Source organism: Penicillium vulpinum (assembly GCF_028829585.1).
Source record: "Penicillium vulpinum strain IBT 29486 chromosome Unknown utg000003l_segment0_segment0, whole genome shotgun sequence".
NCBI classification, from domain to species: domain Eukaryota; kingdom Fungi; phylum Ascomycota; class Eurotiomycetes; order Eurotiales; family Aspergillaceae; genus Penicillium; species Penicillium vulpinum.
Window position 1 is genome coordinate 6,493,919 of NW_026643243.1, and position 15,106 is coordinate 6,509,024.

Consider the following 15,106-nt stretch of genomic DNA (forward strand, 5'->3'; position numbering starts at 1 on the left):
ATGTCTTCGCCCCTCCCCGAGACACCGAGATACATGAACGATGACCAGAAGCCCGAGCTCTCGCGTGCCGCCAGTTATACCGATCTTCCCAGTCAAACCACAACAGAACCCAGTTTAAGACGTACATTTTCCGATTGTGCTGTTCCGACCTTGGCAGAATCACCAACAAAAGAAACAGTGGCTGCGGGGAAGGACATTCTCCGCCGAACCTCTCTTCGCTCCAAGGAGAAGTCGAAACCAACCTCCATCTCACGTTTCACGCTGTCATCGTCGGAGGATTTGAAGAATACAAATTCACATGTGCCCGAAACGAGGGCACCGGAGCCCGCTGCGAGGCCATCCAAAAGCCGATCAATGTCCGGACGGATAGTTAGCCTTGCGCGGAAACCGTGGGGCTCGTCCTCCCGATCTCCGTCCCCATCAGCGAAACGATCTAAGCAACAAGATTCCCAATCCCCAACTCGATTCAGTGGTCGGAAAACAGAAGATGATCAGACACAACCCTCCCGCCGGCGAACGATTCTCTACAAACGCCCGCGCCGGCCAATGCTGGCTGTTGTAGCTAAGGGCTCCGAAGACAGTTCAGGCTCTCCAAGCAGTCCGTCTGGAAATTCGCTACGGCACCGGTCCTCGTTCGAAAAGTTCACAGCATCACTTTCCGTTTCTACTCCAGTCTTACCGCCTATGCCCAAGGGAGCTGCAGAAACTGCTGCGGCGTATGCGAATTCTGGCACTGATCATACACGTCAAAAGGACGAGCTTTGGGGTATCTTTCGTGGCCTGGAAGCGGATTTCCAAAAGTATGTGCAATCATCTTAGCTATTCAAATTACAACCGTTGACCAAAGAATAGGTTTCAAGCCAAATCTAGCTCGCTGAAAGCCAACGTTATCCGTACTTCGCTCCTCCCTTTTCTCGGCCGCCATCACCTACACGCATCATGCAAGAACCTCAGACCAGAAGACCTGGATCGTCGGGTCAATATTCTCAACAAATGGTGGATTGGGATGCTGGAAATGCTGAATGGTAAGCATAACCAGTCAATATCGGGAACAGATAGACCTGTGTTTCTGGAAGCTGTCGTGGGAATCATGGCTCGACCGGAATGGCGCATCCCATTTCCTACGGCCCAGCATGGCAGTGGGCCTACGGATTCATTGAAGTATGCGTCAACTTCAGTGTCCGAAACATCGGATGGCTCAGGCTCCTCGGGTTCGGATTTCCTGGTTGAATCGATTCATCACAACATCCGAAACATCTTTATCCAAAACCTGCTCTCTCAGATGGCATTTGTGGTCGAACGAATGTCCATGAGACATGCACCAGCTAGCCTGGTCGCTTTTTGCGGCAAGGTTTGCGCATATGCCTTTTTCTTCTGTCCCGGGGTGCCTGAGATCCTGGTCCGCCTGTGGTGCACGCCTCCCAATACGTTTCGACGCATCTTATCAGAATCGGCCGAGTTACGCACTGGAGATATGCGTGCATACACGCAAGAACTTGCTCTGTGCTTTCCACCAGCTCTCCGCCCCTTAGCGTTTCACTCACAAGCACCTCTGTTGCGATATCTACGTCAGAAACCCGAGCTACCCTTGAACACCTCCCCTATTAATTGGAACCGCCCATGGATCGCACGATGGGCTGGGCGTGACACAGATCTGTTCTTTGTTTTTGTCAAGTACATTCACATTCTGTATGCTGAGTGTTTGCCCCCGGGGACTGAAAAGGCGAAACGGATATTGGCACCTGGGTTGTTGATGGTTCATGCACAACTCCTGCTCGTTTTGGAGGAAACAATCTACAAGCAATCAGCACAACAGGGGTCCGACAATCCCCACACAGCTGCTGCAATCACCTTCGATGATTTCATCGAGTCGCCAGATGCTTCTGCTTCTACTCAACATCTCCGAGGCAGCAACAGTCATCGGTCGATGGCAGAGAATCGTCTGATCATCCTCCTCAGAGATCTCCTGTCTGAATCTTCCGTGGAACCGAATCGTGCTCGATTACTGTTCGCCGAGTCATTTTGTGGCATAATGAAAGCTGCGGCGCAGAAAATATCTCTCTTCGATCATAACGCATGCTTTTTGTTGTGTGACTTCCTCGAGGAGGTCATTCCAATCATCACACGTTACGCCCAGTCGATTGAAACAGAATTGTTTGATTGGGGCTTTTGGCTCGACGTTTGTCGCCAAATGATGCAGAGCCACAATTCACTCACTGAAGTGCGAGTATTTTCTTTCCTATTCTGTATCTGGGGCACATGGACTGCGACAGAAGAAAGAAAAGCATCCATCTGCCTAGATTTCCTGCTGCATCCGTCGGTATTCTACCACTACTTCAATCACTGGAGTCCAATGGTGCGAGCCTATTTCCATCGTTTGTTGTGCTGGAGGATTGGCCGATTTAATACTGAACCCTCATCACTTGACTCCAACATATATGAAATTCTTTCAGATCGACTCCTACGAGTCTGGGAGTATTACATCGGGTTCCAATCTAAAGCTGATGAGAGTATGACAGCTCCTTTATCCTCTGCTCCCTGTACACCCGCTCCAGGACGAAGAATCATCATTATCAGATGCGAAAACCAACTGCCTCCTGTCAATCTTTTTGTCAGTTTCGACCGAGTTGTTCCGCCTGTTCCTTCGGACCAGCTCGTGTCTCACCGTCGAACTGGATCCTCCGACTCCAGTGGCTCGGATGGTCAACCAGCTAAAAAGCGGTGGGGAATACTCAAGGCTATGTTTGGCAGCTCTTCCAACGCACGTTCCGGCGAAGGCGCCAGCAGCAGCAGTTCCGAGGACTCTGAGAATGCAATATCCGACCCAACAATGACTACTGATAGCAAATGTATGGATGAACACGAACAAACTCCGACAACCAGTATGGACGAGATCACGCTCCCCAAAGCTCCTCACCAGCCATTCTTTTTCAAATTCTCATTGGAATGGATGGATCGTCCGCAATGGCCCACCAAGAACAAGCGTCTTTTCACCCCTTGTCTCCCTGTCGCATCCCAATTGCACGTTGAGCATCGACGTTCTCCCGACAAGTCAGATTATGACACAGCGTCAGAGAACCCCATCCAGTCTGATTTCGAGAACGATGAACAAGAACCAGAAATCCTCACCACCGACCATAATACTCCTACACAACCTATCTCAGATACCTGGCCGCGAACACCTACAACGAAGAACTCCCCCTTACCAGAACTTCCTTCCCGGCCTTCTTACGACCATTTTGTGGCTAGCAAATATGCAGGCCGTGCCCTCGCGGAGTGGGCACACATTGTCTCCGAGTGCGATAGCTTTTTCGCCCGTCGTCGTGACGAGGGCGTCCCCAGTGATCGCATGGTGGAAACCCCAACCCTGGGGGTTGAAAGCTTCCGCAAATAAACACAATTCAACATGAGAGAATCCTCTCTCAGCAACACAGATCAATTATAGACTACTCATGACATGCTCAAGCAGATGTCTGTTTTAAATTGTTTCGGGTCATTTTTCTTTTTCGTTTCTTCAAGTTTCACACTGTGTGCATGGCGGATCTGGAGCATAGGGAATCGGCGTTCACTTAGCCTGATTTTGTTCGTCCAAGGATTTCTCATTTCGTGGTACTAGGAGCGAGACACGCAATAATCATAGTAAGACTTCATTCTACTTCATTCTACTTGACCAAAACTACCGTCCAAGGGAACCGTTGTAAAACATATATATATATATATATATATATATATATATTTTTCCATATGTAAAAAGTGATATCATTTTTCTCTTTTTAAATCTGGGTTTGCCGCTCTGCCTCCTTCTCCTCATCAAGCTGCTTGTTCAGTAAATACAGCAAAGCTCCCTGTACATCCTCCCTATCCATGAACACCTCAACAAGCCTCACTCCAGACCCATTCTGAATGCGCTCGTTGGCCAACACATCCTTCAACTCGCCACAAGTCCTTGCCGTAAAAGTATTATTCGCAGCATGCTCTTCATCAGCCCCGAAATAATTCAGCGCCTGCGCATGTCTCCAGAATGGCACATCGTTGTAAACCTGCTTGCGTCCGTGGATCACCCGCTCAATGGTATACCCGTCATTATTGATGATAAAAATGATAATATTCAACTTCTCGCGGATCATCACGCTGATCTCCTGCGCCGTCATCTGCAGACTCCCGTCACCGATGAACAATATCGTCTGAGTCTTGCTTTCCGTGCCTTTGTTGTGCTCGCGCTGCGCTAGCGCGGTGCCTAATGTTGCTGGGAGCATGAATCCAATGGAGAGCCAAGTCACCGCGCCGAAGAGGCGGGATTTCGCAGGCAATTTAAAGTTCCGGCCGCCGTGCGCGGCGGTGCCTGTCTCAGTGAGGATTATGTCGCCCTCGCGGAAGAGCGGGTTTACCAGGCGGTAGAAGTTTTTTTGGGCGAGCGGGTCTGTGTTCTTGATGTCGGCTAGGGTTGTTTCTTGTTTGGGAGGTCCGGTGGCCTTGACTAGGCGTGTGGAGTCGAGGTTCTGAAGTATGTTTGATAGAATGTTGCGGGCGGACAGGTCGCGGTAGGTATCATTCTCGATTTGGACGGTGCTGCCCGAGAAGGTGATTGCCACTGCGGGCTTGGGGATTGATGTGTAGAAATAGGTATTGGTATCGCTGTTGTGTGGTCCGAATGTCAGGATCAGGTCTGCTTCTTCGAAGTACTCCTGCGCTGGCTTGTCGCCAAAGGCTGACGCGTACAGTCCGTACACATTTGGCAGCTGCTCGTTGACTAAGCCCTTGCCGTACACGGTTGTCCATGTAGGCCAGTTGGTTGCTTTGATCAGAGCATCGAGCTGGTCGACGATACCGAGACCTGTGCTTTCTCCGTCCACAAAGATGAAAGGACGCTTGGCACTGTATACTCTCTCCAGGATGCGAGCCAGCACCTGGGGCTCTTGGGCGGAACTTGGTGGTTTGGGGATGCAGATCTTTGTTTCCAAATTTGCAGCTGACACCAGCACATCGGGCATATCATCAGGGAATTCGAGGTAGACCGGACGGCTGTGGATTAACGCCTGGCGCAGGACATAGTCGATCCTGTCCGGCGCCGTAGCAGCATCTTCTAGCCTAGCCTGGGCTGCAGTGACATGCTTCGACATATTTGCAAAGCGACGATAGTCGCCATCTGAGAAAGTGTGGTGCATAAATGTGCGCGCGCTCTGGAGTGGGCGTGGTGGAGATCCGACAATGTGTAACACAGGTGTGTTCTCGGCATAGGCGCCTGCAATACCGTTGATAGCGGACAGCTCGCCAACTCCATAGGTAGTGATCAGTGCAGACAGGCCCTTAATGCGACCGTATCCGTCTGCCGCGTAGGCGGCGTTGAGTTCATTGCAGTTGCCCACCCAGTGGAGGCCGGCAGGTGTAACGAAATCCAATAGGCGAAGGTTGTAGTCACCAGGGACGCCGAACATGGAGTCGACGCCCAGCTGGCGCAACCGGGTGAACAGGTAGTCTGCGAGCTTTATGTCTTGAGTCATAATGAATGTGATATTGGAGTTGGAGAAGAACAAACACGAGTATTTATAGATGGGGAGATCCCCGCATCTTATCGCCGATACGCCGACACGCCGACACTCCGATCTCGCCGTTGTTAGCCGACTTCACTATTTATCCCCACTAGCGGGCGAAACTCCGCCAGAGCAGCCATGTCGCGTCTGGCTGCCTGTGAAGCCTGTAGAAAGGCTAAATTGGCATGCGATCATCAGCTGCCCGTTTGTACGCGTTGTAGTGCTAGCAAGGGCATTTGTATCTATCGGACTACGCCCTTTAAGAGGAAAAGAGTCGAGAAGCAAAGGTCGGTTTTATACTTGCCTAGCCTGCATTCAAATTGTCTAATTATATATTTGCAGCCTTGGTTCAGCAGATGAATCGCCATCATTTAACCCAAGACGTAATCCATACCCCAATCCTGGGTATCTAGGGTCGTCTAGCCATGCAGCTATATTCAAGCACATCACTCCGGACGGAGACCATGGCCACGGTAGTCATCAGGCAGTTCCAGAGGATCTGCACTCGGACTTATTTGGGGACAACCATCTGGTCCTACAAGGTGCAGATATTCTCAAACATATCTTGACAACATACAAGTTGTTCGCCATGAAAGACCTCGTCATGTTCTGGCTAGCTAAAGGAGCCAACCTGGCCCTGGCAGAGCCCTTCGTTGACCAATGTGCTCAGAGTGTGAGCCAATTATTCACCTATCACGATGATAACTGGCATCTGGTCTATGCAAGACGTCTCTTGCAAAACTCGGCCCAACCGCTGCATTTCAATGATACCTCTGACCTGGCTGGTTTCTCGGCTCAATTCCTAAATCACAATTCTCGCTGGGAGACGTTAGGGATATTCTTTGCTGCTGTTAGTCGCGCGACGATTGACATTGCATTCTTTCCATCCTTATATACTACTGAAAAGGAGCAGTACACACTCCGAAGACTATGCACCAAACTATGTGACTTTGCATTGGAGATATCCCTCTCTCTAGATTGCCTGAATGATCTACAACTGATCATGCAATACGAAAACTTTATCGTCCATTCTTACGTGGATGGAGATCAGAGTAAGTCACCAGCTATCCATCTACAATTGCTACCTCTACTTAACCCTGTGTTAATCTCTTGAAGGCTACCGTTCCTGGCGTAAACTAGGGGACGCGATATCCTCCACATTTGCCCTAGGCTACCACGAGAACATCGAAATAAAAGCAGGACTCCCACCATTCCTCAAAGAACTACGCAAAACAGCCTTCGCGCGCATTTACTCCGCAGACAAGAACATAGCAATATTCCTCGGTCGCCCACCGCGAATGAACAAACGCTTCTGCCACTTCCAGATCCCATCCTGCCCGAACGTAGAAGAAGGCTCGGCAGACTGGGCCCCAGATGCTGAGCCCGGGTACCGGGCTGATACACGGTGGTCTGCGCTGTGCGCCTCGCTAAAGGAGGAAATCTGGGAGCTTCTTCAGGACAAGCATGATCCGTCATGTGCGCAACGAGCAAGGTATTCAAAAAGCAACGCCCCACACCAAATATCTCAGCGGAAACCATGGCTAATCAAGAAATGATACAGCGTGATACAATGTCAAGCAGAGACGCAGTGGCAACAGCTGCCAGCCCACTTCCGACTCGAGAGTAGTCTGAAGAATTGTACGCAAGGGCCGTTCGAGCGAGATTTCGTTGCCGGCGTACGACTGCACCACTTACATGTGCTATTCTTGCTCCGCCTTTTACTTCTTAAATCACCAAACGAGCCTGATCTTCCGATCATCGAGACGGCGGGTCAGATGCTCACGCTCGTTGTGGAGATTATTCTGCTGCGGGATCAGCTCACTAATTCTGGGACGGGTCTTATTTGGAAGGTATGCATGTAATTGACTGGATAGTTTATATTCCATACCCTGTCTATAAAATCCCCTGAATTGCAAGCATTCAACTAACATACGTTGCTAACTAGGTCGCGTACTACGGTCTCCCCGCTGCGGGGATAATGCTTCTGGCCATGTTGAAACAGCACATGCCACGAGCGCATCGGACACGGTCATTACAAGATCTCAGTGTGTTTGTAGCAGAGGTGCAGATCGGGACGATTGTTAAAGCCGGAGATCCGAACTATGCGTTGCTTTCCAAGGTTACGCGGACTATTCAGCGGTTTCTAGACTCGACTCATTCGGACCCGGCGCAGTCCCTGCCTGAAATGGCAGGGGTTGAGGGGAATGATGAGTGGGCGACGTTGTTGAGTCAGGATTTATGGGATTTCGAGGCTGGGTTTTGGCAAAGTCTGGCGGATCATCCGTCTTTGTTGGCGATTGAGCCTTCTTTGCCTCCTGTTTAGTTTGACGGAATTGTGATATTTTATGATACCCGTGTATGAGCACCATAATGCTACCTCCTCCCTGTAAGTAAACTTTTTCAAGATTTCTACACTAGAAGGCTGCAAAACTGACTCCTAACTAGACAGAATGTTTGCTCCGGAAAAATCAGTGACTACCCTAAAGGGCTGAACACTTGGGGTGAGCAAGCAAACCATGTGGACTGGAGGGTGGAAACCCTCTTGAAAAGCTAGGTATGAAATGTGATATATCCCCATATGAACGCCGGTCCCTCGGGACAAGGATGAGAAACTAGATACATTCAAGAGAAAAGCGGGGGTGACCCGACCAATGGAACCGACAGAAGAACAATGTGCCGTGTCCCGTATGAGCTCAAGCCATGCATGGTATATGATGGACATGAAAGAAGTTCCCAAAATGCAGGTATAAAGGTATCCCGACAACCTAGCAGGTGTCGGGCTGTACAATGCTCGTTTAGAACGTATCAAAAGAATCAATCCGATAGGCATGGATGAAGCATGGCTGAAAGAAAGACAAGTAGGAAAAGGGCTGAAGGATAGAATACATTAGTGTAGCAGCTTGTCGCTGGCTTGGTGGATGATATTGGCAACACGGTCGATCCAATATTGGGTTAACGTCCAATTACCTGTGTTGATACTGTCGCGGATAGCAGGGAAGAGCGAGACGTCAGAACTGGACCACAGCTCTGGACCAAAGATGACGTGTCGGAATTGTGTACGGTTGGGGATCTGTACAGGTTGTTAGCTAGGGCTGAGGGATGAATCAAGCAGAATGTCGACTTACACCTCCGCCTTCTTCTAAGTCAAGTAGATTGGTATCAAAGGCAGCCATTCGAACATTATGGTTCACCCGCTGGACTGCCATGACATTGCTTTCATACCCACCCATACCCCACACAGTTTCGTGCCAGGTCTTGGTCCAGGACTCGAATGTAACAGCATTGGTTTTCATCTCGATCGCAGCCTTGAACATAGGTTGCATGTCTACCTCGGCCTTCTTTGATTTGGCAAATTCGTCCAAGTCTTTGACCCATCCGCCAATGGAGTCACCGTAGACTTCTAGGTCAAATGGCAGCATGGGGCTCTCCGAAAGGTCAAGCAGAAGGAGCCCCCAGAATTGAGCCAGGGCTTTGGAGTATTGGAAATCGGGGTCGGCAAACTTAACCATCCAGTCATACGTTTCATAGCAGCTGTGGGATGGAAAGGGGCCGCCGAAAAACCCAAAGTTAATGCTCGAAGTGCCGGCGATATCCTGGAATGCAACATAATCACTTCCAGCGCCAAGTGGGGTGATCTTTGATCCCTTTTGATCCCAAAGGTCTTTCAGTGTCGCGTTCGCATATGGGTCCGAGACACGACCCATAGCTTGCATCACGGCGCGCTCAAAAACGGGCGACGCAGACACACCGAAATCGGGTCCAGAAACGGCCACGTCGACATTTAAGTAGGCAAACGCATTCGCACGGAGATCATCAATCTCCTTTTCGACATATTCTGTTGAGCCAATCAAATTGTACTCCTCTCCATCCCAACTGACAAATTCAATGGTGCGAAGCGGCCGCCATCCATAGGTGAGCAACTCGCCAAAGGCCCGTACAACCTCTAGGAGAGTAGCAGTGCCACTTCCAGGGTCAACGCCGCCCGTGCACCACGAATCTCGGTGATTGCCAACAATAATTTTTTTATCACGCTCGTCCATTCCGATGATCCTGCCGTGGATGTTGTAGATAGGTTGCCGCTCTACTTCATCTTGCAGGTTCATCAGATGAACGACCGGGGAGCCCTGGTCACCAGTCCACCACTCTTCTACCTTGGGAACCCCACCCACCCATTCCTGTGGTACCTTGGAGCCGTGGCCTTTGAGGCCCTGCAAAAGTACCTGTGCATCGCGCCAAGCGAGTGGGAGACTGGGAATCTTAGGTAAGGCGGGATTGTCTTCGGGAGATAAACGGTGCTTTTCTCCCGGAGTGGATGCCCATCCAGGGCTGAGAACATCACCAATTATCTCCGACACTATACTAACATCGCCTCTTTGGACGCCATCGCTTGGCATGTACCGTCCATCCGGGAAAACCGGGCCTTGGACAAATCCGTCCTGAGCGGGATCGGAGTAGATGATACAGCCAGCAGCTCCGGCCATATGGGCGGCCTTGACTTTCAATGCGCGGTTGGATTCAGTCCCATAGTAACGGACCAAAGCAATCGAGCCATTGAGTGAAATTCCTTTGTCTGCGAGCAGCTTGAAATCTTCTCGGGATCCGAAGTTAGCGTACACCAGGTGCCCAGTGACATTGCCAGATTTCGAATGTCCATGAAAGACCAGGTCCTTGGCATTGTCCTCTTCGAGTTTCGCCTCCCAAGCTAGACTGGGCGGATCGATGATTGCGACTCTCCTCCCATCCTTGCGTGGATAGTTGAGGTAGACCTGGAATTCCTCCCGCGACACTTCATCGAACCCTGCTTTCTCAAACTCTTGTTCGATCAATTGTGATAGCGCAAAGCCACCTTCGGTGCCAGCTACGTGGGTGTAGTTGGTGATTCGTCGCAAGTTTTCGGCAATATTGGTCTCGTTGATGTGACCTTGGATGAAGTTCTCGACGGAGGCAGCGCTATAGGACTGACCCATGGACATGCGACTGTTGATATTGAAGACATCCGCGATAAAGAACACATACACTAGGGTGACCACCAGTAAAAGAGCGAAGACCCGGAGAAGCATGATGCATCCCTGATCTTTTAAGCGTGCCCTCGTGTCGCCAAGGTTTATCGTGAAGCGGAAACGAAAATTGGGCATATATCGTTGGAAGGGTCGTTGTATGGCAGACAGTGTACGACTCAGACTCGATAGCTGCTTGGAAAAACGTTGTCGTAGAGGGGCGTGTCTGCCGGTCAAGGAGGCCGATGCCGAATCATCCACATCCATTTGATCTAGTTCCCTTCGTAGCTCCTCTACGGACTCTCGGTTTGAGTGTGAGGTCAATGACTCTAGGTCATCGAGGCTGGAGCGCGCCGATTCCACGGTTGGTGGATGGTAGCCTCGGGTGGAGGCATGATCGCGACCGAGTAGCCCCTGTCGTTCAACATCTGTTCCATCGCCGAGGTCGGATCGGGAGGAGGAGGGTTGGCCAGTGGCTTCAGCGTAAGAAGGGATAGGGACAGCCTGATAGTCAAACTTCTCGTCGCCCATTGTGGGAGATACGGGGCTCCGGAGAGCAGTAATAAAGGTGTAGCGCGGGTGCGGAGATCCGGGGGATCATGATCTGTAGGAAATTGGGAAATGAGCGACGTCCGACATCATATGCCGATAGATAAGTATGTCCAGAATTCAATGGGAGTTGTATAGGAGAGACACAGAAGATAGGCAGACGCCCCCCGGAGTGAGAGTGACCCGCGCTTGGCAACCTGCATTACACATCATGGATGGCATTGGGGCATTCGAGCATTGGCAATGTTTTATACTATGACAATGTGACAATATTAGAATATATTCTTATCAAGATATATTTGGTGATCTCTTCTTTTTGTATATATATATCTCCGTGTTGGACCTTGGAAATGCAGTGTCATGCAGATGTTCTCCATTATGCTACATACCCTCACACCAAAGATATCTTTGAAGATCAGCAGTATATATATATATATATATATGTATGTATAGATGTATCAGAGTAATATAGTCAAAGAAGACTGAAACTGATATGAGACTCCAATATAACGAATATTTGTAGAGCAAGTTTCATAAGAACAATCCAAGAGTTCCGAAGTGATGCCACTTTCAAGTCCTCCACACCGGTATATACAATATAAGTCGGAGAAAAGGAAGATCTTGTAGATATTAATAAGGATATTAAAGAATATTAAACCAACATTTGAAGGCCAGGATATTCCGTAGTGGAGACAAGAGATCGATAAGATGGCAGACTCAGTTCTACACCGTAGCTTATAGATGTTTGAGGCTTTTTTATTAAACGCCACGTAGAATAGAACAGGTATTTAGTTACACGGAGTAACTAAATTACATGTTTCGTTTACCATTTACTATTTACTATTTACTATTTGGTGTAATAGTGTTCTGTGTTATTGAAGTTGCAAGGTTGAAGTTCACGGGTAACATGTGATCCACGGGCTATACAGAGTAAAAAAACTATATAGCTTCAGTATATATACCCAATGATAGATCTCCTAGGCAATTATCCGGCCCAAAGGAACAGTTTAAAAACGAAAAAGGTCCAAAAGAAAAGGGAAGATCTCCCCCACTTAGTAGAAAAAAGAGAAGGAAAAAAAAAAAAAAAAAATAATAAGTGACAGATCGTACACGGTAGAACCGAGTACACAGACTCCTTTTCATTCTTATATCAATCGCCTTCTCTTCCAAGGTTCGGTCTTTCTCTTATAATCCTAACCTTCATCTTCTTATCCCTCATCTCCCTTCAATCTTCCTTCACCTTTGTCTCTTCCTCAAGTTGCCCCTCCATAACCCCCACTATGGCTGCTCGTCCCCAAAACATCGGCATCAAGGCCATTGAGGTCTACTTCCCTACTCAGGTTAGTGTTCCATGTGCATATTTTCATCCTAGAACTTATACTAATATGTCAATTGTAGTGTGTTGACCAGGTCGACTTGGAGAAGTACGATGGTGTCTCTGCTGGAAAGTACACCATCGGTCTCGGACAGACTAAGATGAGCTTCTGTGATGACCGTGAGGGTATGTACACTGGCAGACTCTAAAAGACAAGAGCAATCAGCTAATCTTTCTCGGTAGATATCTACTCCATGTCCCTCACCGTCCTCTCCTCCCTCATGAACAAATACAACATCGACCCCAAGTCCATTGGAAGACTTGAGGTTGGCACTGAGACCCTTTTGGACAAGTCTAAGTCCGTCAAGTCCGTTCTCATGCAGCTTTTCGCTCCTCACGGAAACACCAACATTGAGGGTGTCGACAATGTCAACGCCTGCTACGGTGGTACCAACGCTGTCTTCAACAGCATCAACTGGCTCGAGTCTTCCGCCTGGGATGGCCGTGATGCCATTGTCGTCTGCGGTGATATTGCTCTGTACGCCGCTGGTGCTGCCCGCCCCACTGGTGGTGCTGGCTGCGTTGCCATGGTCATTGGCCCTGATGCCCCTATTGTCTTCGAGGCCGGTCTTCGTGCCTCATACCTCACCCACGCCTACGATTTCTACAAGCCCGACCTCACTAGCGAGTACCCCGTTGTCGATGGTCACTACTCTCTTAGATGCTACACTGAGGCTGTCGATGCCTGCTACAAGGCATATGACACCCGTGAGAAGTTCCTGAAGGCCCAGGCGAACGGTGCCAACAGTGCCAACGGTGCCACCGATGAGTCCGCTAGTCCCCTAGACCGCTTCGACTACATTCTGTTCCACGCCCCTACCTGCAAGCTCGTCCAGAAGTCCTACGCTCGTATGCTCTATAATGACTTCCTGGCCAACCCCTCCCACCCCGCTTTCGCTGAGGTTGCCCCCGAGCTCCGCGACCTCGACTATGAGAAGTCTCTTACCGACAAGGTTGTTGAGAAGACCTTCATGGGCCTGACCAAGAAGCGTTTCGCCGAGCGTGTCAACCCTGGTCTCCAGGTCGCCACCCAGTGTGGTAACATGTACACTGCCACCGTTTACGCCGGTTTGGCTGCTCTGCTCAGCAACATCGCCTTCGATCCTAAGGAGCCCAAGCGCATCGGTCTGTTCAGCTACGGTTCCGGTCTTGCCAGCTCTATGTTCAGCGCCAATATCGTCGGCGATGTGTCCACCATGGTTGAGAAGCTTGACCTCCAGAACCGTCTCAATGCCCGCACTATCCTCGAGCCTGCTGCTTACGACGACATGTGCAAGCTCCGTGAGCACGCTCACCTGAAGAAGAACTTCAAGCCTTCTGGTAACACCGAGACTATTGGATCCGGTGTCTACTACCTGACTGAGGTGGATGACATGTTCCGCCGCAAGTACGAGATCAAGGCTTAAAAAGTTTGATTTTCTGCGATTGCCTTTACCGTTCGATCTGTTGTTTAGACGGTGCAGAGAGATTCCCCCGAGCGTTTTGAGTGTTTTTTTGTCCAAGGTGCATAGACCACAGGATCTTTTGAGAGAGACCTTCCCCCCCCCTTTTTTTCTTTCCTTTTTTTACTCTTTTTTTTCGGTTGGGTGTTTTTTTAATCATTTTGACCCCACATGAAATGAATGTTATGAAATAATTAAAACAATTAATGAGATGAAATTTCAAATAACCCTTGTACTAAAAAGTCGATATTAACTACTATACAATGTACATTAACTCGAGTGAAACACCCCTAGGGGTCAATGCGCGGTTATGTGATGATCACCCCGGTTTAACTTCAACCTCTTTTCAGATTGTCTCTTGGATGAACTTCTCTATCAACTGCATTAATTGTTGCTAATTATGGGACATTTCTCAGTTTCAAGGTCGGAGTTATCCAATCACTGCATACGACGCCGGTGCTCGGCGCGTACTTCAAACTCATCCCATACATGTAACCGCCGACTTCGATATCACATTCGGCCACTGGCGCATCTAGAGCAGGTACCTTCCCTTCAAAGAGACCTTTTTACTCTATTTAGACCCTTGGAATCACACAGTCCATAACCCCGATGGCTATTTTTATCTATTTACTTTCTTGGAACCCTTAACCGCTGACCCCGCGAGTCCTTAGGCAGGGACAATCACCAACAAGTCCGCTAATTACCTAGAAAATGTGACTTAATTGTTGCCTTTTTTAGAACACCTTGACAATCATGCATCAAGCTAACCATCTTAGGGAATCTGAAGATTTATATTGAAGAAAATGCAAAATATAGTAACATCTTAACGCGCGACAGTCCGATGAAACCGCACTATCCCGGACTAGAACCCCTCGGAGGGGCAGTTTCAAGGGCCTTATTGCTCAACATGCTTGTCCTTCAGGCGCAATGTCGGCAGTTTTGTGTTTCATCGAATGGAAGTGGCTCTGATCGGAGACTAGGATCCCAAAAAAAGATTCCCAGGCTCCGTAGGCGTTACAATGGGGCTCTTCTCCATGTTTCATCTTTCCTAGATCCGCTAGGGTTCGTCAGACAATCTTTTTATATGCATCAAGCTTGGCTGTTTGAGACTCTGTCGATGTGCATTTAATATCCCAACATCCTCCGTCTGGATCATGCCCTTCTGAACGACTTGGTCAACAAGACATCAGTTCCTTTATTCATTGGTTACTC

The 15,106-nt window shown here is 49.2% G+C and overlaps 5 protein-coding genes across 5 annotated transcripts; 3 read left to right on the plus strand and 2 right to left on the minus strand.

Moving 5' to 3' along the window:
* Positions 1-3,394, plus strand: N7479_007488 (DUF1765 domain-containing protein; the record flags this gene model as incomplete). The annotated part of the gene is made up of 2 exons (XM_057255182.1): positions 1-800; positions 853-3,394. The coding sequence occupies 2 exons, from the start codon at positions 1-3 to the stop codon at positions 3,392-3,394; spliced, it is 3,342 nt and encodes a 1,113-aa protein (XP_057109044.1).
* Positions 3,395-3,773: 379 nt separating this feature from the next.
* Positions 3,774-5,501, minus strand: N7479_007489 (alpha-keto acid decarboxylase family protein; the record flags this gene model as incomplete). Its single annotated transcript, XM_057255183.1, has 1 exon — positions 3,774-5,501. The coding sequence occupies one exon, from the start codon at positions 5,499-5,501 to the stop codon at positions 3,774-3,776; it is 1,728 nt and encodes a 575-aa protein (XP_057109045.1).
* A 168-nt stretch (positions 5,502-5,669) lies between these two features.
* Positions 5,670-7,854, plus strand: N7479_007490 (uncharacterized protein; the record flags this gene model as incomplete). The annotated part of the gene is made up of 5 exons (XM_057255184.1): positions 5,670-5,818; positions 5,874-6,583; positions 6,648-7,023; positions 7,093-7,381; positions 7,477-7,854. 5 exons carry the CDS (start codon positions 5,670-5,672, stop codon positions 7,852-7,854), a joined length of 1,902 nt encoding a protein of 633 aa, XP_057109046.1.
* Positions 7,855-8,418: 564 nt separating this feature from the next.
* Positions 8,419-11,059, minus strand: N7479_007491 (M28 family metallopeptidase; the record flags this gene model as incomplete). The annotated part of the gene is made up of 2 exons (XM_057255185.1): positions 8,419-8,601; positions 8,657-11,059. 2 exons carry the CDS (start codon positions 11,057-11,059, stop codon positions 8,419-8,421), a joined length of 2,586 nt encoding a protein of 861 aa, XP_057109047.1.
* A 1,298-nt stretch (positions 11,060-12,357) lies between these two features.
* Positions 12,358-13,858, plus strand: erg13 (hydroxymethylglutaryl-CoA synthase; the record flags this gene model as incomplete). The annotated part of the gene is made up of 3 exons (XM_057255186.1): positions 12,358-12,417; positions 12,476-12,578; positions 12,636-13,858. The coding sequence occupies 3 exons, from the start codon at positions 12,358-12,360 to the stop codon at positions 13,856-13,858; spliced, it is 1,386 nt and encodes a 461-aa protein (XP_057109048.1).
* Between the last annotated feature and the right edge of the window lie 1,248 nt (positions 13,859-15,106).